The 27,900-nt window shown below is 41.9% G+C and overlaps 1 protein-coding gene across 1 annotated transcript in view; it reads left to right on the top strand.

The window, feature by feature from the left end:
- The window catches only part of LOC109674703 (HLA class II histocompatibility antigen, DRB1 beta chain-like), a 63,573-nt gene extending 42,444 nt beyond the window's left edge, over positions 1-21,129 (top strand). Inside the window, exon 4 of the mRNA XM_074084802.1 lies at positions 20,887-21,129. Within this exon, the coding sequence (XP_073940903.1) occupies positions 20,887-21,129 (243 nt within the window). The remainder of the gene's footprint in view (positions 1-20,886) is intronic.
- Positions 21,130-27,900: the final 6,771 nt, after the last annotated feature.

Consider the following 27,900-nt stretch of genomic DNA (forward strand, 5'->3'; position numbering starts at 1 on the left):
ATTGTATTTTGGGATCTGTTCTAGACTTTGATGATTCTATTGTATAAAATAGAATTGGCCTCTCTTACTCCCATGGAACTTCCTAACAATGGGGAAGAAAGACAAATATCAAATACAGAGGACACAGAAGAAAATTTCAGAGAGGATTATGTTCTGAAGCAAAGACATTAGGGTGATGAGACAGGGATATAGGTTGCCCTAACTTCTGTTCGGGCACCACACAACTTTCCCTGAACACATGGATTTAGCTGAGAGCAGAATATGGAGCAGACAGCCTGTGAGAACCAAGGGGAAAAACATGAAGGGTGAGAGAACAGGGAAATGCTTATGTAATGCAAGATGTGTGCTGTTTTAGGAACATGTAGAAAGCTAGAAAGTCTGAAGTGCAATGAGGCAGGTGTGTGTGGAGTGGCATAAGGCAAGGTAGGGCTAAAGGAATTCAGCAGATCTATCCTTGTAGATCCTGAGACCCAGGGTAAGGAATAGCCATTGATCTAAACAGATATGGGAAGTTACTTAGGGTTACAAGGACAGGCAATTTAATTCAATTGCAAATATTAACTGCAGGTGCTATGTGGAAGCAGGCAGACCATGCAGGAGCACAGCAGATCTCTAGGGAAGACAAGATGTTGCTTCAAGTAATGCAGTTATGGTAGAGACAATAATAAAGTGGAGAGTTTGTGCAGGTTTTTGTGTAAGTTGTTAATGGATTAAATGTATGTTGGGTCAGAATATCAAGCTTTATCCTAAGAATTATGTCTTATGTACATAGGTAAATGGTGGTGGTATTTAGTGACAGAGAGAAGACAGAGTGAGACTTGAAAATACAGACTTTGTTTAAGTGAAGTGTGAGATGATTTTTACACATTTATGTGGAACATTTCAGTGGTCAGTTGAATATAAGAGACTAGAGTCCAGGGTGAAGAGAAAGAATGTTTGTAGAGAACAAAAAAAGGGCAGGGCAAGCACAGGGAATTGAGAAGGAGGACCAGTGATGTTGGAGAAAAAGCAAGGGAATTTTACTCTTTGAAGTCAAAGAAAGGAAACTTTCCCAAGGAAAGTGAGATGCCAGGGGAGCTAAAGGGAGACATGACAGAGAAGTGAGCACTGGGTTTCCAGCACATGAGTTTTGCAGTCAGTGGAGTATCCAGGACAGAAAACAGATTGGACTGTTTGAGGAGAGAGAAATTTCTAAAATTTTCTATATAGAAATTTCTATATAGAATTTATGTATTGACTACATGATTGTTTGCAAAAACATGAGATGATGAAGTGTGTTGATGACACATGCGATAACCTCATTTAAACATTTCAGAAGTTAGTGTAATTTTAGAAGATAGAATGGCTAATAATGTTTTTGTTTGTCATCTTTTCATCACTTGAAATATTACCTGAGATGAACCAGTTATGAGGAGGAAAGGTTTATTTTGGCTTGTTGTGTCAGTCACTGGTCAGTTGTCCCTATTGCTTTGGGGATCGTAGTAAAGGAGTATGTTAGGATGGGGGTGTTTTGTGGGAAAACTGCTCACCTTATAGCAACCAGTAGTAGAGAGAGAGAGAGAGAGAGAAAGGAGGGGAAAGAGAGGGAGGGAATTCCAACATTCTTTTGAAGGGCAGACACCATTGACCTAATGTCTTCACACTAGACTCTACCTCTAATATGTTCCACCACCTTCCAATAGGGCCATATTTGGTACCAATCTTTTAACGCAGGGATCTTTGGCACACACTCATCCAAACAGTATCATTCTTTTTAAAAATAGTTTTTAAGAATATTTTTGAAATAGCATTCATTAATACTGAGAACATTGCATTGATATAATTCCATATTTGTGTACAGTGTACTTTGAACAATTTCACCTTAACATAATATTTCCATTCCTCCTCTCCCACTTTTTGAAAAGTCAAACCATTCATAAAAGTTGTAGAGAAATTTAAATTATTGGGAATAGACTGATTTTAGGGATTTTTAGGTTACTTTAAATCCATAAATCAGATGAAGACTTGCAGGGTAGCTATGACACAAGGCAAAAAAAATATACTAAATATATCTAAGAATTTTTGTGGAGTATATGTAATGGTTAAATGCTAGGACATTAGAGCCAGATTTCCCAATTTCTAATACTTGCCTGACCTGTCATGCACTATGTGACTACAGACAAGTCATTTAGTCCCTTTTTAATGGTTTAAATGTAAAATGAGAAGATGTTCTCTACTTTATAGAGTTGTATTGCTAGTTAGAGGAAACAATGTGCATGAAACATTAGGGATAACACCTGCCACGCTGTGTGCTTACTTCTGTGCAGGCTAGTACATCCTCCCCTTCCATAGCACATCCATCAACACATGCTGTCTCAAATAGCTGTCAGTCCCAATGCCTACTGCTAGCTGTCAGAATCTTGTACCTGGATTATCTCAGCATCCTCCAAACCCATCAACTTTCTCTCAGTTTTCCCTTCTTATTCATCACAACCATTCTCTACTCTGCTGTCAGTGATGCACAATCCCATTTCTGAAACTCAAACTGTTTGGGGAATTGGTATTTTGAATTTTAGAAAACTAATAGTTCTTTTCCCAAATAGTTATATAACATTTTCAGAGAGATAAAGGCAAAAAAGCCTGTAATTAAATCTACCAATATTTCTATATCCCAACCTGTGAACACCCATGCAGGAGGAAAGGATTATCTCCATTTTCTTAAGGACAATAAATAGAATTCCATATATTTTCATAACAACAAAATTATAAATGTAGTAGTAGAATAAACATAGAATGAAGTTTAGTACCCTATTATTAAGAAAAGAACCTTTAGTAATACAGTAAAACTTCAAACATACATGTGGCTCATATTAAGCTAAAACTAAGCTAATATAGAAGCATGGCTGTTGTATCTGATTCTGGGAGGAACTGAAAATTGAAGATACATCAGGGTCGCTATTGTTATCATGAACAAATTGAGTTGAATACTTAATGGTTTCAATGGATGAGATTTACATAGGTGAAGCAGCAGGCCCAGTGGTGCCATTTAAAGACTTCTCAATGTCCTTGCAATGTCTCAGCTGTGTCACTGAGGACACTGAGGAGGCTTCACTATCTCTGTCTCCATGGTGAATGCTCATTGTCAAGGCCACAGCATAGCTGATCCCATTCTCACCATGTCACCTTTGGTCATCTTGCCCTCTGCTCTCATGGTCCCCAGTGCCATGTTCTCACCCAGGGACAGTTTTGTACCCCACATCTCCCTCCCTGGACCCACCAGAGCCTCATGGCCTTGCTCAGTATTTTGGTGATGTCAACTTCCTTTGATTTATTTAGATTTTAACTGTTAAACCTTTATCACATATTGAAATGTATGTGATTTTTTCTCATAATGGCATAATAGTTCACAATCTGTTTTTGGTAAAGTGACTTTTTTATTGGTATATATTGAATTGTACATAGTAAAGGGATTCATCATGACAGTTCCATGCAAGCATATAATGTACTTTGCTCATACTCATCCCCTCTATGCTCCTATTTCTCTTCTCCTTATTCTCCCATTTCCTTCCCCTTCCTCCTCCCTAGTAGTCCCCTGTCTTTATCTTCAAGTTCCTTTGATAACATGAGTATAACCCCACATCCATGACAAACATTTGCTAAGGCTGATTTATTAGTTACTACCTTTGGAATAAGCTCCAACAACTGATTTCTTCAGAAAGCTGTGGGTTGTTAGGTCTCTGTAAATTGCAGTAAAAATAGAGTTTAAAAACTATTTATACCTGTTCTTTGTGGGGCAAGAATCCTTGGACACAATATTTCAATATAGATGTCATGCTGAGGGACATTAAAACCTCAAAGCTCACCAGTACCATGACTAATACCTGTAATCCCAATACCGGGAGGCAGAGAGATAGGAGGATCCTGGACCTAGGCCACTCCAGGCAAAAAGTGTGAAACTCTATCTGAAAAATAACTAAAGCATGAAGTGTGTGATTAAAGTAGTAGAACATATACCTAGCCACTGTGAGACCCTGAGTTCAAATCCAGCACTGAAAAACAAATGCCCAAACTCCCATTAGGCAAGAAGTTCCCCAGTGTGGTGCATGGAGCAGGTGTACAGGAACATTTTGCAGTTCCTCAGAGCCCTGCTTGACTGAAAAGTCTTTCAAATTTTTTTAACGTTTTTATTATAATAATAGTTTTATTATTTATAATAGTTGTTCCATTTTGATATTTCCATATATGCATACAACATACCCTAGTATGGTTCATCCCCTCCATTATTCTACCTCTTGCCCTTTCTTAAATTGGTTTTGACAGGTTGCAGGGCTCCATATTCATACATGTGTAGAAAGTACATCAACTGCATTCACTCTCTACCCTCTTCATTTACCCTCCACCTTCTGTCAGCACCCTCTCTTCACATCACTTGCTTTACATTCCTGTCCTTCATTGTTTGTTTGTTCATTGTTCAGTGGGGTTTTGCATTGGTATTTTACCTGTAAATATATTGTCCTTTAATCAGTCTAATCCCCTCTTTTAGTCTTCCTTATTCTTTCCTCCCTACTGTGTACTGTTCAACATTGACCAAGATGATTTTAAGCCACTGATACAAAGTGTCTATTGAACCATCCAGGAACTGGATCTGTAGTTGTCCATATTTTCTGTTTTTTAAAAAAATAATGTATAAGTAAAATACACTTTTCAGGCATCCTGAGTTTTGGCTTTTTCTTGTCATTGCCCCGTTGGTGTGGGGACAGCATTATCACACCCAAGAACAACCAAGTTTTTGGTTGAAAATTGATAACTTTCAAAATTCTCTTATTAAGCATTATGAACATATTTAGGAATGTGATCCCAGTGAAGAGTTATTTTTCAAGATAAATAATTTTGTTCAGTCACTATGTTTTCATCTGACAGTATATAGGTAATTTTTTTAGTGTATTTCTCAGCTACTTCACAATTACCCCTGTCTTCTTCACCATGGATTTTCAGATGAGTCCCTCAGTGGTTCTCTCCCAGCGCAGTATACATGCCACATCCCGCTCCCTGCACCCACCAGGGGACATGCAGCAAATCTCCAGTCCGACGTGTCAATAGTGTTGAGGTTGAAATCATTGCTTTACATTGTGCTGCTTCTAAAATTCTAGACTCACAAGTTTCATAAACACCCACTTTCCAAGTAAGTCATTTGTAGTTTATTTTAGGCTGTCCCATAAAGGAAGAAACACACCAAAACTAAGCAATTGCAGAAAATCACCACTTTTGGGATACAGTCAATCAATGCAAATTCAAGATCATTATTATTTACTTTTTGCCTTATGCAATGTTTTTAATATTTTATGAGTTTCGGTCCTCAACATATCTGCTAACTTCCATTTTTTTCAGTAAAATGTTTTCTGCAGTTATCCTACATTCTGTACTAGAGATAATGGTGGATGTGTCCATTTATTTGTGTCACTTTTAGCTACAGGGTTGTTGTTTGTTTGCATTACTGGGATTTGAGCTCAAGGCTTTGCACTTACTAGAAAGGTGCTCTTGAGCCATGCCCCACCCAACCACACAGTTTTAAAACTGTTTTTACAACATTTTCTGAGTAAACTAAAGATAAAAACATTTATACTATATGTGTGTGCTTCTCTCTTTCTCTCACTCTCCTAGGCATGTATGTTTCTATATACTGGAACCATAGTAGCACACATGACTTGACAACCCACAAGAGATCTTTTTTTTTTAAGAATTTTCTCTCTTTCATCTTTTGTTTTGATTTTTTGCTCAAATGTACACAGTATTAGTATAATCTTTATGTATAGAATTCATTCTTTTAAAATTTTTTATTGTGCTGGGGGTACATTGTGACTTTTATAAAAGTTCTTACAATATAGCAAATATATCATGCTTGAACTCACCCCATCAATCATTTTCCTTTATCACCCCTCCTCCCTTTCCTGGAATAGTTTCAACAAGTTTCATTTTCCCCTTTACATACACATGTACACAGTATTTGCACTATATTCATCCTCTTACACCCCTTCCCCACATCCTCCCCCAAAGAGGCTGCCTACAGAATGGGAGAAAATCTTTGCCAGCTATACATCTGACAAGGGACTGATAACCAGAATATTTAGGGAGCTCAAAAACCTTAACTCCCCATTAATCAATGACCCAATGAAGAAATGGGCAAATGAACTGAATGGAGCCTTTTCAAAGGAAGAAGTCCAAATGGTCAAAAACACATGAAGAAATGCTCAACATCTCTGGCCATAAAGGAAATGAAAATCAAAACCATATTAAGATTCCGCCTCACTCCTGTTAGAATAGCTACCATCAAAAACCCAAACAACAATGAATGTTGGCGAGAATGTAAGGAAAAAGAGGCCCATCTTTATTTTGCCTCATTAGGTGAGATTTGACAAATAAATGTGGCTACAAATTTTTAAAAGATCTGCTTTTCTGAGCTTTCCAATTTGGAAGTTCAGATAAAAAGACTGTGGACTTGTAATAGGACCATAATTTTAATATTTTAAAATCTTTCCAAATGTTTCAAAATTCCTTTGTATAAATTCAAATCCTGATGCTGACCAAGGCTTTTAAACCCTGGCTTCCCCATGATTTCTCTAGTCTAGTTTTCTCTCCTTCCTTCCTTCCTTCCTTTTGAACGCAGGGCCTAGTTCTTTTTAGGCAAGCTCCCTACCACTTGAGCAGTGTCTCCAACCTTTAAAAAAATTTTTTTTGGTATAGGGTCTAGTTAACTTTGCATAAGCTGGCCTATATCTGTGATCCTCCTGATCTCTGCCTCCTGAGTAGCTAGGATAACAGGTGTGAGCCACCATGCCTTGCTCAGCCTCCCACTTGATAAGTACTTGGTTATCGCTTGAGTTACCAGCTCCTGCCTAAATTCTGGTTTTTTTCTATTCTTTCTTTAATTCTGTTCTTCCTTTCTTTCTATTCTGTCTGTCTCTCCTTCCTTCTTTCTTTTAAATAAAAGGATTTCCCTTTTCATTGTGATATTTCCATACATGTATATAATGTAGTTTGATCAAATGTACTCTATTTTTTGTATCCTCTCTCCCCCCTTTCTTTTCTCGAACAATTTTTACCTGGTTTCATTCTTCTGGTTTCTTCATGTAATTCTGAAATGTGCCTATCAAGTGTGTAGAGAGAGAGAGAGAGAGAGAGAGAGAGAGAGAGAGAGAGAGAGAGAGAGAGAGAGAGAGAAGAGAAGAAGAGAAGAGAAGAGGAGGGAGATATCTTGACTTGGATGCAGAAAAGAATTTAAAGGCAAGTCAAGTTAGACCTGAGATTTAAGCAGATTTATTAGCAAAAATAGGATACACAGGGAGTTGAGTGTAGACCTACAGAAGCCCTCCATCCCACCTTTAGCAACACACACACACACACACATACACACACACATACACACACACACACATACTTCTACACTTAATTTTAGGGGATCTGATCTATATGATTTTTTTTTAAACTGACCTTCTGGTTCCTCGGTTTTTACTTTGACTTTACTCTTTCTAATCTGAGGCTTCTGTTTTTGAGCCTTATCAGATGACTCCTGTCCCTATGATGTGATTTTCAATAGTCCCCTCGCAAACTAGAGGACTCATAGTTATTTATAAGTATTAGTCTACAGGAGCACACTTCATGTGGATATTGGTATTTAACATATTTTGTAAAGGTCTGGCGTGTTAATAGGACTGTTTACCAATCTCTGTGGGGTCTCTATAAGATTAGAGCTCTATGTGCAGAAATGAACAAAACATAATGTAGAAAGATTTATTTAAAATTAAATATGCTTTCCTCGTCTCACCGTCTTTTCCCCAAAATCTATGCATACACCACACTCTTCTTCTTGCTCACATCAACTTAACCTTCCATGTCACATCTTAAATGTGACTCCCAGAGTCCTTCTTTGGCCCATTTCATTTAGGTTGTCCTCCTGTTCTGTTGACAGATCTCCACACGTCTCTTCTGACATGTCTCATTCCTGGGTAATTTCTGGACTGTTTGGCTTTGTCCCTCAGTTTCACTAACTTAAGCTCTAGGAATTGGGGGCAGGTGTCTGCTGTTCCCTCTTTAGAAAGTCAAGAGCAGCACAGGCCTGGCACATGGTCGCACCAAGGGAGATTTCACAGAATATTCTAGACAGTCCTGTTAAGGAAAGTGTGCAGAGCTGTGGCCATGAGAGTCAGGAGTGGGGTCTTCCCTGTAGTGGCTCCAACAGGAGGTGGTGCAGGCAGTGATGAGGGGCAAATCTTTGTATAGCTCCTACTTTTTGGTGTCCTCTCCTGCCCAGCACCGAGAAGAAGCCTGTCCTTACTGGCAAAGGAATAAAATGGTGTTCCAGCCCCATGGGCATCCTCTGCCTCTGTGATATGAAAGATGAGCCTGTGGGAGGCTGATCTTTGGGAAAGTGACCAGATTGTGGGTGTCCGCATCAGTCTCTTCTTGTTGGTCTGTGAAAGGATTGGTTCAGCTACCAATTTGTGATCCTAACTGGTCATTTTTCCCTTTTGAAATTGTAGAACGAATAGAAAGAGTGAGTTTTATTCTTGACCAAGAATAGGAAAAGTTGTTGATCAACTTGCAATTTCCCTTCAACACCATTTTGGGACTGGGAAGTTACAGATACAGGGTAAAAGAGATGCAGGATAAGGATAAGCTAGTAAAGGGGGAAGTGTTCAGCCTTTCTGGGAAACAGGGAGATGTCCCTGGATGTGAGCACCAACCCTTTTCTCTTCTTTTATGGTTCCTTCATTGCCATCATCAACTGTCACACGCTGCCCTGTGTGTCATGCATGCAGATGGCATCATGTGAATGTAGAGGATGTCTGGGTCATTCAGGCAGCCATTGTAGGTTCAGCAGGTTTGGGCTACTGCGGAGGAACTTGATCCTTCAGGCACTCAGTCCTCAAAGATAAACAAGTTTCTTTTCCACAGCACATTTCTTGCAGTATCTTAAATCTGAGTGTCATTTCTCCCACCGGATGGAGTGGGTGCAGTTCCTGGAGAGACACATCTATAACCGGGAGGAGAACTTGCTCTTTGACAGTGACTTGGGGCATTACAGGGCAGTGACTGAGCTGGGGCAGCCAGATGCCAAGTACTGGAATAGCCAGAAGGACTTTCTGGAGCTAATGTGGGTGGAGGTAGACACCTACTGCAGATACAACTATGGGGTTGGTGAGAGCTTCACTGTGCAGAAGAGAGGTGAGCATCGGGAGGGAGATGGCCAGGGAGAGTGGGAGGGACCTGTGTGTGAGTGTGTGTGTGTGTGTGTGTGTGTGTGTGTGTGTGTGAGAGAGAGAGAGAGAAAGAGAGAGAGAGAGAGAGAGAGAAAGAGAGCGAGAGGGAGGGAGAGAGAGAGGGACAGTGAGAGGGACAGAGAGAGAGAGGGAGGGAGAGAAAGAGAGAGGGAGAGAAAGAGAGGAAGAGAGAGAGAAAGAGAGAGAGAAGGGGTGTATCCCTGCGTTGACAGTGACAGTGAGTACATGTGAGTTGGTGAGGTCCTGGGAGAGAAGGGATAAGAGTGGCAGGAGGTGACATCAAGAGTTCCTGGTGACCTCTGTGGAGAGTAAGAGTGAGTGGTAACTGTGGGAAAGAGAAACTTAGTTGTTATGGTTGGAATGAAGGTTTAGGAGGAGGAGAGATGAGGTCTGTAAATGGCTAGGGACAGTATAAGGAAGCTGGTCATAGACTGTCCTTGATATGCCCTCTTCTTATTCTGAAGCCACCCCTGAAATAAAAGTGTGCTGTATTGTTTGCATAAATAATTCATTGAAAATAAAGCATCAGAATAATTTGCATGTGTGAATCTGAGGGTAGGTAGGTTGGGTTGTGACCTGTGAGGCACCTCTGACTTTTCTTAGGTTTCTTTTAGGTCTAAGTTTTCTAATATTTTGTTGTTGTTGTTTGCTACTTTAGTGCATTTTTACATAGATGAAATGATAGTGTGCTGACTTTTAATTTATTATTTTGTTATTTACCATCTTATACTAACATTATTTTAAGTAGTTGCATATAATTTCTTTGTATACTTTTCTTTTGGCGGTACCAGTTTGAACTCAGGGTCTTGCTAGGCAGGTGCTCTTACTGCTTGAATCACACTGCCCATGGGATTTTTGTAAGTTGATTTTTTATCCTGCCACCTTGCTGAAGCTGTTGGTGGTATCTAGGAGTTTTTGGGTAGAGTATTTTGGGTCTTTAAGGTATGGGATCATATTGCCTGCAAATAGGGATATTTTGGCAGTTTCTTTACTTATTCGTATTCCTTTTATTTCTTCTTCTTGCCTAATTGTTCTGGCTAGGAATTCCACTACTATGTTGAATAGGAGTGGAGATAGTGGGCACAATTGTCTCGTTCCTGATTTTAGAGGAAATGGTTTCAGTTTTTCACCATTAAGTATGATTTTCGCTGTAGGTTTGTCATATATGGCCTTTACAATGTTGAGGTAACTTCCTTCTATTCCTAGCTTTGTAAGAGCTTATATCACAAAGTGGTGTTGGATCTTGTCGAAGGTTTTTTCTGCATCTATTGAGATAATCAAATAGTTCTTATCTTTGCTTCTTTTAACATGCTGTTTTACATTTGTAGCTTTACGTATGTTGAACTACCCCTGCTTCGCCTGGGTGAAGCTGACTTGGTCATGTGATTGATTTTTCTGATGTGTTTGTTGTTGGATTCGGTTTGCCATTATTTTATTGAGGATTTTTGCATCAGTGTTCATTAAGGAAATTGGACTGTAGTTCTCCTTTTTGGAGGTGGCTTTGTCTGGTTTTGGGTTGAGTATAATACTGGCTTCATAAAATGAGTTAGGCAGTTTTCCTTCCTTTTCTATTTCATGGAACAGTTTAAGGAGGGTTGGTATTAGTTCTTCTTTAAAGGTCTGATAGAATTCAGCAGAGAATCCATCAGGTCCTGGACTTTTCTTTTTTGGGAGACTCTTTATTGCTGCTTCAATTTCCTTTTGTGTTATAGATCTATTCAGGTGATTGATGTCCTCTTGGTTCAATTTTGGATAGTCATAAGTACCTAGAAATCTGTCCATTTCTTCAAGATTTTCAAATTTATTAGAATATAAATTCTCAAACTAGTCTCTGATGATTTCCTTGGTGTTTGTTGTTATCTCCCCTTTTTCATTTCTGATTTTACTGATTTGGGTTTTTTTCTCTCCTTCTTTTAGTCAAGTTTGCCAAGGTCTGTCAATCTATTTATTTTTTCAAAGAAACAACTTTTTGTTTCATTGTTTCTTTGTATGGCTTTTTTTGTTTCTATTTCATTGATTTTAGCCCTTACTTTTATTATTTTTCTCCTTTTGCTTGTTTTGAGTTTTGCTTGTTCTTGTTTTTCTAGGAGTTTGAGATGTAGCATTAGGTCATTGATTTGTGATCTTCCTGTCCTTTTAATATATGCACTCATGGTTATAAACTTTCCTCTCAGGACTGCCTTTGCTGTGTCCCGTAGGTTCTGGTAGGTCGTGTTTTCATTTTCATTAACTTCCAGGCACCTTTCAATTTCCTTTTTATTTCATCAATGACTCATTGATCATTGAGCAATGTGTTGTTCAGTTTTCAACTGTTTGCATGTTCTTTACTGTTTTTTTGTTGTTGAGTTCTAGTTTTAATGCATTGTGATCAGATAGAATGCATGGGATTATTTCTGTTTTCTTATATTTGTTGAGGCTTGCTTTGTGTCCTAAGATGTGATCAATTTTGGGGAAGGTTCCATAGGCTGATGAGAAGAATGTATATTGTGCAATAGTTGGATGAAATATTCTGTAGACATCAGCTAGATCCATTTGATCTGTGGTGTGATTTAGAATTTCTTTATTGATTTTTTTGCTTGGATGACCTATCTTTTGGTGAAAAGGGGGTATTAAAGTCTCCCACTACCACTGTGTTAGAGTTTATATATGCTTTTAGGTCCTTTAGAGTATGTTTGATGAAATTGGGTGCATTGATGTTGGATGTATATAGGTTGATAATTGTTATTTCTTTTGGTGTATTTCCCCTTTTATTAGTATGGAATGTCCTTCTTTAACTCTTTTGATCAATGTAGGTTTGAAGTCTACTTTGTCCAAGATAAGTATTGCTACTCCTGCCTGTTTTTGGGGTCCATCGGCTTGGTAAATCTTCTTCCAGCCTTTCACCCTAAGACAGTGCTTGTTTCTGCCAATGAGGTGGGTCTCCTGTAAGCAACAGATTGTTGGATCTTCTCTTTTAATCCAGTTTGCCAAAAGGTGTCTTTTGATGGGGGAGTTAAGTCCATCAACATTCAGTGTTAGTATTGATAGGTATGTGGTGATTCCTGTCATTTAGTTGTCTTTCTTGTTTAAGGATTTGATTGTGTGCAGTTAAATGAATGTTACTCTCTACTTTCTTGCCTTTTCTTCTCCTGTGGTTTGGTACTGCCTGTTCTTTCATGGTTTTGTATGCTTTCATTTTCTGTGTGCAGAATTCCTTGCAGAATCTTTTGTAGTGGTGGCTTGGTCATATATTGTCTTAGTTCCTGCTTATCATGGAAGACTTTTATTGCTCCATCTATTTTGAATGATAGTTTTGCTGGGTAGAGTATTCTAGGGTTGAAGTTATTTTCATTCAGTGCCTGGAGTATGGCACTCCATGCTTTTCTTGTTTTTAAAGTTTCCGTTGAGAAGTCTGCTGTGATTTTGATGGGTTTACCTTTGTATGTTATTTGTTTTTTCTCTCTTACAACCTTCAATATTCCTTCTCTATTCTCTCTGCTTGTTGTTTTAATGATAATATGTCATGGAATAGTTCTATTTTGGTCAAGTCTGTTTGGTGTCCTGAAGGCTTCCTGTACCTGAATGGGCATAGTTTTCTCTAGATACGTGAAATTTTCTTTTATTATTTTGTTGAATATATTATAAATTCCTTTTGCTTGCATCTCTTCTCCTTTTTCAATACCCATGATTCTCAGGTTTGGTCTTTTGATTGCGTTGGTGAGTTCTTGCATATTCCTTCCACAGGTTTTGAGTTGTTTAATAGCTCTTCAGTTTTTCCTTTAATTTGCATTTCATCTTCTTTTTCTGAGATTCTGTCTTCTGCTTGTTCTAGTCTGCTGGAGTGGCCTTCCATTGTGTTTTGTACTTCTGTTTCATTTTTTTTCTGAGGTTTTCTGTATCATTGGTCACTTCTGATTTGATATGTCAATTTTTGCCCTTAATTCATTTAGCTCTCTATTTATGGTGGTCTCTGTTTCACTTTGGTATTTATTTAGGGCTCCTATGAGTTCACTTATTTGTTTTTGTGTTTTCTTATATTCTTTTTTTGTTTTTGTCTTGGAATTTCTTGAGTGCTCCTGTATGTTTTGGTTGACATTGTCTAGTAACATCTCCATGAAATTCTCAGTGATTTCTTGTAGGATTTCTTCTTTCAGAATGTTCTTGTGGGCTTCATTGGATTCCTTGGGATAGTCTATCTTTGTTTTTTTGGGGTCTGGAACTGGGTATCTGTTTTCTTCATTTCCGTCTGAATTCTGTACTAACTTATTTTTTGCGGGAGAATGGTTTCTGTCCCTTTTGTGTCTTCCCATCATTCCACCTGCTGCTGTTTCTTTCCCTGTTCTGTGTGTAATTTAGTATTAGCTAACTTCCAATATTAAAACTAATGAAACAAAGAAGGAAAAAGTGAAAAGAAAAAGAAAGAAAAGACAAGCAAAAAAAAAAAAGAACCAAAGATATCAACAGGGGGGATGGTGGACTATCAAACAATGAGAAAGAGAAAAGAGGGAAAAGGAAAAACGAAAAAAATTAAAATAAAATAAAAATAATTATTGAACCAAAGAAATCTCCAGGGAGAGATGGTGGACTAACAGATAGTAATCAAGACAAGCACTTAGAGAAAGAGAGAAAAAAAATTCCAGGTGCAAGAAAAATGGAATTCCAGTCTTAGTAGTTCTGGTTGCTCCTTCAGCATCCAGTCCTGGTGCTGGTATTTAAGCAGTAGTCCTGTCGTCATCTTGCCAAGTGGTTGGTTTAGGAGATGAACTTTGTGAACTGCTATCTGTCCTATTTCAGGCAGCAGCTCATCTGCCACCTGCTGTCAACTGGGAACTCTTGCAGGGCTCTGTTATTTGAAAGTTCATGCAGGGAGCTGCCCCTCCCCCCAGTCTGGTGCAGTTGAAGGACCCCACTCTTTCTGCTGCATGCCTTTTTACTTCCTTGTTTATTATTCAGTTTTTTTTTTTGTTGTTGTTATTGCAGGGCAGGAATCAGTCTATCCCAGGGGTGGTTGTAGGAATGCTGCATGCTGCTTATTTGCTCACCTGTTGGTCTGCATCTCCCAAGCAGGTTTGGAGCTGGCATTTGGCAGCACAGGAGCCTTTCTGTTTTCTCAATGCAACATAGCATGGAGAAGCTTTGTACTGGTTGGAGGCTAGGGGTGTCAGAGTCTTGCTTATTTCTGGGTTTTTTTTCTTTTTCTTCTGCCAAGTGTGGCTCTGGTTTCTCAGGAAGATTTTTGATCCACACAGCTCACACTGTCTGCTTCCTCCCTCTAGTTGCCATCTTGGATCCCTCTCTGGATTTTTTCAAGAGAGGGTCTAGTTAACTACTTGCCTGGGGCCTCCTGTAGTGATCTTCCTGATCTCTGCCTCCTGAGTAGTTAGGATTACAGGCTTGAGCCACCAGCACCAGGATTATTTCTTTGTATAATTGTAACACAAATTAACCCACATTCCCTTTGCTGGATCTTTTTATTTTTTTTCAAAACTGCCAAATAGAGTAGCCCCTTGGTGTAGAGGAAGGGAATTTGCTCCTGGACCCCAGTGGATGTTCAAATCCTTTATATAAATGGCCTTGTATTTGCATTTAGCCTAAATCTTTAAATCATCTGTTGGTGATTCATATTTCCAAACCTATGTCAAAAGCCTCAATTTGGGGTCCTAACTGATGAGATTCTGCCACCTACTCACTCCAGGACTAAGAGAGAAAAGAATTTATTCACTCTCAGCTTGGCCAGGCCAGGAATAAAAGCAATGTGTCCTTCCATGAACTCACAGAGGTGTCACAATTTAGAGGAGGGCTAGAATAATACTCAGGTAATAAATACACATATGTGGATTTCCCCAAACTGTGGGCCTTGGGTCCAGCATAGATGCTTGTTGTGATTCTGGTGTTGTGACCTTTGTTGAAAGCTTCTTGGTTCTAGGGCTAGGGTTGACAGTTTCTGCTCCCAGCATAAGATTTCCTATAGGAAGCTTAAACTGAAAAACAAAACAAAGCACACCAAAAACAATTTTAAGAGTTCTTTAAACTTGTAATATTAAGAGGCTCATTTAGGATAACACCTAATAAAATGTAAATGCTAAGTACATAATGGAAATACTGTATTGGTAAACAACAAGAAAAAAGTCTACACATGGTCAATACAAATGCAGTTTTCCCCCAAATATTTCCATCTGCAGATAGCTGGATGCTTATGACACCAGAGCCCAGAGGTTCCCAGAGAGCACAATCTCAACCTGGGGTGCCAAGCTTGTGCCATGGGGTTCTGTATTCATGGTACCCATGCCAAACAAATCTGTGACATCATTACAGAAAGTAATTTAAATATGAATCTAATTAGATGAGAAGAGTATACCCGTTTTATTAGCAGAGCAGAAAAGTAGGAAAACAAAGCACTTCCTGATAGACTGGAGATGTGGAAACATGAGAAGCAAGCCAAGTCCTTTGTATAAGGCAAATTTTATAAGGTTCAAGTCAGTCTCGAGGTCTAATAGGTGTTATCGAAATGTTTACCACTGGTATCTACCTCTGTCCTTGCATCAGTGAGAGAAGAATTCAGAAAATACATAAAAATATTGTGAAAATTATACCAAAAATTATTAGGAGAGGAGTACAGTTTCAATAGACTGAAAGCAGAGCCATCTCTAGAGTGAGAATAACAGTATGAGCTTTTGGGGCTGGAATATTTACTGAGGAATTCCTTGTCCTAGGTCCATCTGATCCTTTGGATGCAGGCTATGGTCCTGGGTCTTTGTCTTATTAAATTAAAGAGATTACCTATGTGAAATTATCAGCCCTTGGTCTATCTGTGTGAAATTCTCAGCTCCAAGCCTACCTGATGTTTAGGGTCTGGCTTGTTCTTCTGTAAAGAAAGGATAGAGCTTTAGGTGGGTGGCAACTTAAAAGCATCCTGTGATCTTCCCTGGCCTTCATGGGCTACTTTGATTTCAACCTACATTAGTCACCCTCAGAATTGGGAAGTTTAATTACAATGATTTTCTTCATCTGTGGCCACTTCTCATATCTGTCTATTACCTATCATAACTCTCCTCATCTCTGTGCGTGCTTTCTCTTTTGGACCAGCTGTATTGTAAAATTCTTGCTGTGTCACCCCTCCTTTAATTGTATCTTATGGATTTGGAACTGATAAATTGGGGATTCATAGGAACCAAGTCTTCTTAATTGATACAGCTGATAAAAGCTTGAGAATCTTCCGGGTTTAAATTTGCCTTAGGATAAGTGCTCCCCTGTGTTTTAACACATCCAAAAATTCTTGCTGTTTTGCTGTTTTGACATTATCATGTGTGCCTGAGATATCAAGCCCAAACATGTATGCCTTGAGATAAAGCCCAAGTTTAAGAAATTTGGGTCATTGTGATATACATGTCTGTTTTCCTTGAACATCTGTTTAAACAAAGGACAGATTTCATCAGATGATCCTTTTAAGCCAGGCATCTTTTCTGCAGATGATTTTGTCTGTTTTGCAAACACTTGTGTGATCAAAGAAGTCATTTTACCAAATGTTTCTTTTTCTGAGATGTGTCTTATTTAACATATCCTTGCTTATTTACCAGAATGTGCTATTTGAACAAGCATGCAAAGTCAGAGGGAGTTTCTTTCTTTCTCTTTCTTTCTTTCTTTCCTTCCTCCCTCCCTGCCTCCCTCCCTCCTTCTCTCTCTCTCTCTCTCTCTCTCTTTCTCTGTCTCTCTCTCTCTCCCCTTCTTTCCTGTCTTTCTTACTATATGTTGCAGTTTATGGAGCACTTGTGTAGTTTAAAGGAAAGAAAAAAAAATAGTGCGTGTGTGTGTGTGTGTGTGTGTGTGTGTGTGTGTGTTTTCCTTTATTGTTGTGCTGAGTGGGAATACATTGTGACATTTACAAAAGTTCTTACAATGTATCAGATATATCATACTTGACTTCACCCCCTCCACAGTTATCCTTCACCCCTCTTCTCCTGATTCCTGGAACAGTTTCAACAGGTATCATTTTTGCATTTACATACATGTGTACACATTATTTGTACCATATTCATCCTCCTACCCCTTCCCCACCCACCTGCCCCCTCCCACCCCAGGGCAGATCCTGTTCCACCCTCCTGTTCTCGAATTTTGTAGAAAAGAAAAAGCAAAAGATAAAAAGAAAAACATGAAGTTTTTGCTAGTTTGAGATAAACATAGCTACACAGGGAGTTTCCTTGTGTTGTTTCCATGCATACATGTATTACACCCCTCATTGGTTCATCTCTTCTAGTCCTCTTCACTTCTCCCTAGTCCCCTCCCATGGTGGTCCCAGTCAGTTTAAGATTTCTATATTCATTCCTGTACAGAGGGCACATCAACCACATTCAAGTTTTTAGTTTCCTTCTCTTTCCCATGCTCAACCTCCCCTGACCCATGTCCCATAATATTGTTTCATTTGTTTTAGGTCTATAATCCACACATGAGAGAGAACATGCTGCTTTTTAATCAAGTGCTTCACTAACACAGTGCTTACCTCTGAACTTCAGGCACTTATTTCTCCTGCCTCACTCAAACATGGAACCTGGTAATCTAGAAGGCCAACATACTCTAAAAACATATTTTTCAGTGTTTGCTTTTTATTTCCTTGATTTCTAAGTTTATCAAAGAATTTCACATTTATTGTCCTAAAGTTTCATCACTCAAAGAATGATTATCTATTATCGCTTGTCTCTGGGATTCTATTGTTTTTCTAAGTGATTTTATATGTTCTCTGTACTGTAAGATTCTTGACACTTTGTTGATATTTGAATCAGCATTTTATTCAGTTTGTGATTCATATTTTACTTTTGTTCTTTACTTTCCATATTAAGGATGTAATTATTTTACTTAAGGAAATAAGCTTCCAGATTTTAATAATTACTTACCATCCATCTTTAAATCTATCATTTCTGTGATATTGTGAAAATGTTTTCCTGAGACTTCTCCTTCTTAAAAAATGCATTTATTGAGCTTGATATGAGGGAATGTCACAGGCACAAAGTACCCAACTTAATGAGTCCCTGATGTGGTTTGACCTCTAATGTCAACGAAGAAAGAGAGACAGTTGAGATAGGATAATAATTCTAGTTATAGACATGGATGTATTGTCAAAAAGGATTCTCAGTGGGTGTAAAGTTAAGTCCTTTTTAAGGCATGACTTCCCTTGAGGCTTTCCTTCCCTCAGCACTCCTGCTTCTTCTGGGGCTCAGCTCTCAGCCTAAAGAACCAGCTCTGTCTGTCCTATGTTCCAGAGTAGTGCCCTTGTGGCATCTGAGAGTGTGAGTGTGTGGTGGTGGCATTCCCAGGGTTCTACACTCCCTTCCATTCCATTCCCTGGTTGTTTCCAGTTTATCCATACTACTTTGACTTCTCTCAGAAGAAATGAGAATAATAAATAAATATGCTAACTTCTGGCTATAACAGTAGTTACATATTATACATGTATGTGTTCTCACATAACCCTAAGACATAAGTGTATATAATTATCCTCTGTATAGGTGAGAACATAAGGGACAAAGAAATACAAAATCTCTCTCCCAGGGTCTACCAGAAAGAAACAGACCCTGGATTTGAACCTAGGGAATGTAGCTCCAGAAATCAAATCTCTGATTAATGCTCTATGTGCTTCAGAAAGATTTTTCAACAATTTTGTAATGGATAATCATTTCAAGCTATTAAAAAGCAATTAAAATATATTCTATGCAAGCATAAAAATAGGATAATGAAAATCATTAAAAATTGTGAGAAAAGGAAAGGGAGGGATAAGAAGTTATAGAAGGATGAATATGATCAAGTACATTATATGCATGTTTGGAAATAGCACAATGAAACCCCTTCCTACAATTATTATATACTAATAAAATATTGCTAATTAAAAAAAGAAAACTTTCCTCAATGTTCATCAAACCTAATGGGTCCTTGCTGTAGGAATTAAATATAGAGCTCATGATGTTGGCTCCTGTTATGCCCCATGGCCAGCTGTGAGTCTAACAGTTACTCAAAAGCTGCTTTTGCTGAAAAGCACTATCTCCCTCCTAGAGTCCAGGAATTAACTAAAGTAGCATAAAAGATTAGTATCCTTGCCTCTGTTTTGCACCTGTCTTCTTTATTTGCATCTTTCTTCTATAATCAGGTTGTATTCCAGAAGAACAGGACTTATGAGATAACATGTTTACAACCAAAACTACCCCCCAAAGAAAGGAATAGCAGAGCCTCTACAGGACAGACCACCTGCCAGGAAGCAATGACACTTACTAACAAGGCCCCACCTGACCAATCCTGAGACAATGACCAGGTCTTTTAGCCTCCTAGAACACAAAAACACACCTGTGGCTGGGACTGCTTAATATTTATGCCTACTTCTTTCCCTGCCCTGAAGTCTTCCTCTCCTATTTAAACCCCAAACAAATGTCTGCAAGAGAAAGATTTGTTGAAATGCATACCCTTCCTCTTCCATCATTCTGCCCATGCCCTGTCAATTAAATTTCTTTTCTCTGACATCTTGTTGCTCTATTGTGCATATTGGGACATGTTGGAGCAACCGGTCAGTTCTGACCTTTTGAAACCCAAGAATTTAGGCCTTAAGCCCCAAAACTCCTCCAACCAATGGTAGGGTTTGGCTCTGGGTCCAAATGTTCAGCATTTTAAGACAAAATGTCATAATGTATGTGTGTATAAATGAAAAATGAATATATTTACAGTGTTGGCCAAAACTGGGGAGAAAGAAATTCTCAGTCTATCTTGCCTAGCACAGACCAGTGCTAGGAAAGCTGAAATAGAACTCAGGAAATATACATATGTAAGTATATTTCTGGGCCCCAGTTAACCAGTGATTTTGGAACATAATTTTTCTCCTTGCTTCAGAGGTTTGGCTAGGCCATTTTTACTGCCAGCATGGAATTTCCAGTAGAGAGCTGGAGCTGAAAAAGAATTTTTTAATTTCTTGAATTCCTAGGGACACTTTGACTGAAGCTGGTAAGGAATTGAGCCTGGGCTTGTACAGAGACAGTGAGGCAGCTGACCAAGCAGGATTACTCTGCCTTCCTGACTTAATTTCTTTGTCTTTTTCTCCCCTAGTTGCACCTGGGTGACCATGTGCTTCACAAAGACCCTCCCCCTTGTTGGGTCTGGAGACCTAAGGCAGATGAATGAGCATCCCATCCCCCCATGGAGAGCCATATCCTTCTTGCATCCTGAGAAGTTGAAGGCCTGCATTCCTGCATCCTGAGAAAGGGTTATAAACCTGCACTCCTATACTCTGAAGAGGAGATACAGGCCTGATAGATCTGTGACAAGGCTGATGAGCAAAATGCTCTCAAATTGTTCCCCTCCCCCAATAAATGTGCAAACCAAACCAGTTCACCTAGAAAAGCCCACAAATCCACAGCCAATGATAAAAAAAATCACCTAATCCAGAACTAAAACATCCATAAAAGCCCCAGCTTTCACCTGAGCAGCGAGCTACTGGCTTCTGGGCTCCACTGCACACTCTCACTGTAGCCTTTCTTTTCTCTCTAATAAATCCGACTAAATACACTGGCCTTGGCCAATCATTCAGCTGCTTCACAAGCCAGTTCCTTGGCCTGTGAAGGCAAGGACCCTCTACACCAGCCTGCAACACTTCAAACTGGTGCATAGCACCCTGCAGGACCACAACCTCCTGGTCTGCTCAATGAGTGGGTTCTACCCAGGCCACATTGAAATCAGATGGTTCTGGAATGGCCATGAGGAGGAGGCTGGAGTTTTGTCCACAGGCCTGCTGCAGAATGGAGACTGGACCTTCCAGACCCTGGTGATGTTGGAAACAGTTCCTCAGAGTGGAGAGGTTTACACCTGCCAGGTGGAGCACCCAATCCTGAAGAGCCCTGCTGCAGTGGAGTGGAGTGAGTGAGAAGCTCCCTGACTTATAGATTCCACACAGTCCATAGAGACCTGGTTTACTCATGAGTGCCAGGTTTTTGTCCCTAGGCCAAGACTTCAGGTTTCTCTTTCTACACTGGCTTTTCATTTATTCCATGTTTTCTCTTTCAGCAAGGGTCATGGGGGGTGTCCCTGTGATGTTTCTACAAATACCTATGCCCCCTAGGAAATCAATTATGACTATGAGATACTGTTTTAAAGTTTCCTGTGATCACATAGATCTGGGTCACCCCCTATGCTGTGACTCCAGTTTCTGTCTCAGAGCTACTCCTGTGTTTCTGCTGCTGCCACTTTTCTAAGTTGCTCATTGTGATCTGAGAAGAGGAGCAATGCAGGGTCTTTCCTGACATGAGGAAGTCCAATCTCTGTTCTGCTTTTTATTAGCTACCATCCTTCACAAGCTCTGTAACCTCACTGAGTTCTAGGCTTCCCACACATCAGGTGGTATTTCAGGGTGGTAATATTTAAATAAGGTCATTGTATGAGTCTTGTGACTGCTCAGTATGACTTTTTGTTGGGGTCCAGAGTTGACCACCCCTCAGAGGAACAAAAAGACACTCACGATAATGTAAGTCACAAAGCGAGGTTTATTTCCAGCCAGCTGGGGTCTGGGTATCTGCCCAACGCAGTGGGTTTCAACACGGACCCCGAATACAAAACTCAGGCTGCTTTTATATTTTTTTAGACATTAGTCACGGTTACACAGCAATTTTTATGATCCCTGGGGTCACATATTTCTGATATCTCCCACTTCCTGGTGGTGGGGCCAGATTACTTGAAGATTATTTATCAGGAATTTGGTAAACACCAGGTGTCTCAACTCATTGACTCACATACCGTTTTAGCAAGATTAACCAGAAACAGTCCGTGTTTCCAGAAACCGTCCCACCTCCCTTTGTTCCATTAAATGGTGGCTTGGGTCATGTTAGCCATGGTGGGTTTCAGGCTGAGTGGGCTGCAAGCCTCAAAGGTACCCTAACGTTTGTACCCTAACATTCCCCCCTTTAGTTGTTCATAATGAGGAATCATGCTCATCTGGGCAATGAGCGTAAACATCCTCAGGGCTAGGTAATTGTTCATATTGCTGCCTCAGGACCATTAGTTGGACTGTACTAACTCGATCTTTCACAAAGGTCACTATCTTATTCAGAATACAAGGACCAAAGGTTAAGATAAGCAGTAGTATGACCAGAGGGCCCACCAGGGTAGAGACCAAGGTAGTGAACCAGGGGGACCTATTGAACCAAGCTTCGAACCAGTTTTCTTGGGCTTCCCTTTCTCATTTCCTTTTTGCCAGTCCTTCCCTCACTTTAGCCATAGAATCCCTAACTACCCCTGAATAATCAGCATAAAAACAACATTCCTCCCCTAGGGCTGCACATAGTCCCCCCTGTTGGAGGAACAACAAGTCTAGGCCCCGTCGGTTTTGAAGCACTACCTCAGATAGAGAGGTAAGGGATTTTTCTCGGTGACTAATGGAGGCTTCTATCCTCTCTATATCCTCGTCTATGGCCGCGCAGCGAGGACATCCCTTTATGTTGAGTAGCCAGGGAGGCTATGCCAGTTCCTGCCCCAGCCACCCCTAGGCTAAGTAGGGTAGCAATGGTTAATGCAGAAATAGGCTCTCTCTTCTTTCCCTCACCTGTTCCTGTAGTCCAGTATGAATATAGGCTCTCCTCAGAATGATAGAGGATGCGGTGCAGCACAGCCACTAGGACACAGAATTCTTTAGAGCCGTTAAACACATTAGTTGATAGGCAAGGGGTGAGCCCGGACTGTGAGCATATCCACCATCCATTGCCTTTTGGAATTACCCACTTAATACCATCGCCACAGGTGGGGTTGTCTTTTACAACAGCACATAGGTCCTGTTTTCCCACTGGCACCTTCCCTAAGCAGGTTCCTTGGCTGCTCACTTGTTGTATGGTCAGACCTCTCTTATGGTCTCCCCAGGAACATTGGGTGGGGTTTTCACTAGTTGAGATATCGTAGGTGACTTTTAGCCCTATTGCCTCATAGAATGGGGTCCTCACATCATAGCACAGCCAGCAGGAGGTAGTCATATTAGGGTTGGTGTGGTTCAATGTTAGGAATGCAGCATTTACCAGATTCCAGAGGGGGTCTGTGGACCTGGTCATGAGACTGGGCTTCACCAAGGGAGGGCCGGTGCCTAATGGTCCTGGAGTTTTAATACTAGCCTTTGTGTGAGGCTGGGTAGGGTCTGGGGTTGTGCGAGGTTGGAGAGGTTGCCCTACATAGGGTGGCTTAAGTACTTTGTTGGGGCCTACCATTTTGGATGGTGGCCCCATGGGCTCAACTTTTAATCTGATTACTATGGTCGAGCCAGAATGTCCACCATATTTATAAAACACAAGTCCCCACACCTTACTTTGTATCCACCCAGGGGTGTCCTCTTTGCCACTGTCAGTGAAGGTGACCTTGATTCTATCTGTATCTGTGGGCTGGCATTTATGGGTGGGTGACGGAATTCTGTGCCCCCAGGATATCCCGTTTACAAAGGCACATTTGACTAGGTCCGGTTTTGATATCCCCCACTTCCATTCACCATCGTTGGATGTGACACATGCCCATGACTTACAGAAGGAGTATTGTATCCCCCCACAGTCCTTGTTCTTTTTGTGGCCAGGGCAAGCATAAAAACCATAACATCAGGCTGACTCCAGGGCAGTAGACTTGTAGGCAGGATTGATGTCTCTGAAGCAGAATTGAAGCTCCGGCCACCAAGTTCCTATGGGGGCAGTGCGAGTAGTCTTGTTAAGGGTGGTATGAGTCTCCCCATTGGTGAGTATCCAGGTTTGCTTATAGGGCTGGTGAGGATTGGTTTCTGTGAGGCTCCTGCTCTGGGCATTGAGCAAGATCAGAGTGACCAGCCAACCCATCCGTGGCTGCTCCTGAAGACTCTGCATGTTCCCAGGGCCGCAAAAGCTTCAGCTTCAATGGGTTGTCTGGGTGCCGCCGTGCGGTCCACTCTCTAGCCTTTTTCTGTTCCTGATGATTGGCTTGACGCACATGGGAGTGATGGACCCAAGGCCCGATGCCGTCAACCTTAAGAGCAGTGGGGGTAACCAAAATGACCAGGTAAGGGCCTTTCCATCTTTCTTCCAGAGTGCGGGCTCTGTGCCTCTTTACCCATACCCAATTCCCTGGGACGATGCCATATTCCGGGTTCGATGTGTCCTTTGTCTCATACAAGGCATGCACTATGGGCCAGATTTCATGTTGGACCTCCTGTAGGGCTTTTAAGTTGGCCAAGTAATTTGGGGCCATACTGGGGTCTTGGTCCGGTAGGGTTTGGACAATAATGGGGGGCGGAGCCCCATATAGAATTTCAAAAGGTGTCAATCCATGTACATATGGTGAATTTCGAACCCGGAAGATGGCATAAGGTAGGAGGGCCACCCAGTCTCCGCCAGTCTCGATGGCTAATTTAGATAAGGTCTCCTTCAGGGTCCGATTCATTCTTTCTACCTGCCCTGACCTCTGGGGGTTATATTCACAATGCAGCTTCCCATTAGTCCCCACTGCCTGGGCCAGCCCTTGTAGGATGTTACTGATGAAAGCCGGACCATTATCAGAGCCTAGAGTTTTGGGGATGCCATACTGGGTATGATTTCCTCCAGCAAAACCTTAGCTACAACCTGAGCAGTCTCTCGTTTTGTAGGAAAGGCTTCCACGCAGCCTGAGAAGGTGTCTATCAGAACCAACAAATACCTATACCCATACCTTCCTGGCTTCACCTCAGTGAAATCCACTTCCCAGCTCTGTCCTGGCACCCTCCCCCGTACCCATGTACCTGTATGTAGGAGTCCCTTTTTGCTGGGTTTCATAGCCTGGCACCCGGCACATTGGTCCACAATCTTTTGAACGTGGGCTGTTTGATGCGGGAACCGGAGGCGGGCCGACTTGAGGAGGCCGAGTAGTTTCTTCTTGCCTAAATGGTTGGCTCGATGTAAACTGGAGAAGAGAAACAGTACTAACTTTTCAGGAAGGATCAGTCGCCCTTCGATATCACGATACCAGCCTTGCTGATTGGGCTCTGGGCACCGGTGATCTTGGATCCATTGTTTGTCTTCCAGGGTGTACTCGGGTCGCGGTGGCAAGCATGGAAGCTTGGGCACGGGTAAGGTCAGCGCTAGAGTTGTGGGGGCCAAAGCAGCATTTCGGGCCGCTATGTCTGCATGCTGGCTCCCCGTAGCTTCTGGAGTCTGGGCAGATTGGTGACCAGGAACATGTACTACTGCCACAGCTTGGGGCTTCTGCACCACAGTCAGTAGTCTCTGGATCTCCGGGAGGTTATGTAGCTCCTTTCCTTCCGCTGTAATGAAACCCCTTTCCCGGTAGATGGTGCCATGTACATGGACAGTGCCGAAAGCATAACGGCTGTCGGTATAAACAGTCACTCGTTTTCCCTCAGCCCGCTCGAGTGCCTCTGTCAGCGCGATCAGTTTGGCCTTCTGGGCTGAGGTCCCCGGGGGCAGCGGGGCACTCCAAATTATGTTCCCACCTTGGTCCACCACCGCTGTGCCCGCCTTACGCACCCCATCCAAGACGAAACTACTCCCATCTGTATACCATACCAGTTCACTGTTGGGTAGGGTTGAGTCCTGGAGATCAGGGCACACTTGGGTGATTTCAGCTATAATCTCCTGACAGTCATGTAGAGGGGCTTCCAGGTCCGGATTTGGCAGCAAGGTGGCCGGATTTAGAGAGACTGGGTTGGAGAAGAGGATTCGGAGAGCATCCAGCAAGAGCCCTTGCTAATGAGTCAGTTGGACGTTGGTCATCCATCTACCTGGAGGGTGCTTTAGGACTCCCTCTACTGCATGGGGGGTTACCACCTTCAGATGTTGCCCAAAAGTGAGCTTATCTGCGTCCTTTACCATTAGGTCAACTGCCGCTATGATCTGCAGGCATGGGGGCCAGCCCGCTGCAACTGGGTCTAACCTTTTGGATAGATAAGCAACTGGATGCTTTCAGGGCCCTAGGCGCTGCATTAGTACCCCTTTCACTATCCCTCTTCTTTCATCTACAAAGAGGGTGAAGGGCTTTAGAGGGTCTGGCAGCACCAGGGCCAGGGCTCTCAAGAGGGTGGTCTTGAACTCCTCAAAGGCCTTTTGTTGATCTGGCCCCTAGGCCCAAGGGGCCTTGTCCTTAGTTGCCTTGTATAAGGGTTTTGCCAGTTCAGCATATCCCAATATCCACAGCCTGCAGTAGCCTGCCGTCCCCAGGAACTCGCGGACTTCTCGAGCCGAGGTGGGGACGGGGAGTCTGAGAATAGTTTTTTTCATAGCATTCATTAACCATCTGTTTCCCTCTTTTAGCTCATACCCCAGGTAGGTGACTGTTTGTCTACAAATTTGAGCCTTCTTTGCACTGGCCCAATAGCCCAACTTCCCCAGCTTCTGGAGGAGGTCTCCAGTGGCTTGCCGGCATTCAGCTTCAGATGCAGCTGCCAGAAGCAAGTCATCTACATACTGCAAAAGTGTGACGGAACTGTGGCTCCAGCGATATGAGTCCAGATCCTGATTAAGAGCCTCATTGAACAGAGTAGGGGAGTTTTTGAAACCTTGTGGAAGTCTAGTCCATGTTAACTGTCCGGGGGTTCCCGTATTTTCATCATGCCATTCGAAGGCAAAAATGTGTTGACTATTGGGTGCCAGGGCTATGCTAAAAAAGGCATCCTTTAAGTCCAAAGTGGTATACCAAACATGGGAGGGGGGCAAATGGCTCAGCAAGGTATAGGGGTTGGGGACTGTGGGGTGGATGTCCTCAACCCTCTTATTTACTTCCCTTAAATCTTGGACTGGCCTATAGTCTTTTCCCCCAGGTTGCTTAACGGGGAGGAGTGGAGTGTTCCAAGCAGAACGGCAGGGCCGTAATATTCCAGCCTCCAGGAGACGGTTTATGTGAGGGGCAATGCCCCTCCGTGCCTCAGAAGACATGGGATACTGATGGACTTGGATGGGCTGAGCCGAAGCCTTGATCTCTACTATTACTGGAGCTTGATGTTCCACCAGCCCCACACCTGCTATTTCTGCCCAAGCCTGGGGTAGGTTTGAATCCAATAAGCCATTTCAGGGGACCACTCAATAGGTTTTGGGGGAGGGTCCTGCAAGGAGAACAAGCGATGTTCAACCTCGTGAGACATGGTCAAGACTTGGAGGGGCTGTCCTTGTCCATCTGTCACTTTGATACCGTCCAGCTCAAAGTGAATGTGAGCCCTCACCTTAGTTAGCAGATCGCGTCCCAGAAAGGGGGCAGGGCACTCAGGAATGACCAGAAAGGAATGGGTCACCTGATGTCAGCCCAAATCCACTTGACGTTTGCTAGTCCATTGATATGCCTTGGATCCAGTGGCTCCCTGCACAAGGCTAATTCTCTGGGACAGTGGCTCAGTAGGTTTATTAAGGACTGAATATTGGGCCCCTGTGTCCACCATGCATCTCATGGGCTTCCCCTCCACATATATGGTTACCCAAGACTCGGGGAGGGGGTCCGAGTCCCGTGCCCTCTAGTCACTGTCCATTCCAGCTAACAGGACTCGGGCGTCATTATTAGGGCTGCTATTTGGTCCCGGCTGACCCTGGAGTTTGGGACATTCCTTTTTCCCGTGTCTGTATTCCTTACAATAGGCACATTGTCCCTGGTCTAGCCTGGGTTGATCTCTTCAGGGACGTGTGGGGCCGGTCCATCCAGAACTCGGTCTGGCCAGACCCTGGAC

The sequence above is a fragment of the Castor canadensis genome, chromosome 8 (genome assembly GCF_047511655.1).
Source record: "Castor canadensis chromosome 8, mCasCan1.hap1v2, whole genome shotgun sequence".
Taxonomy (NCBI): Eukaryota; Metazoa; Chordata; class Mammalia; order Rodentia; family Castoridae; genus Castor; species Castor canadensis.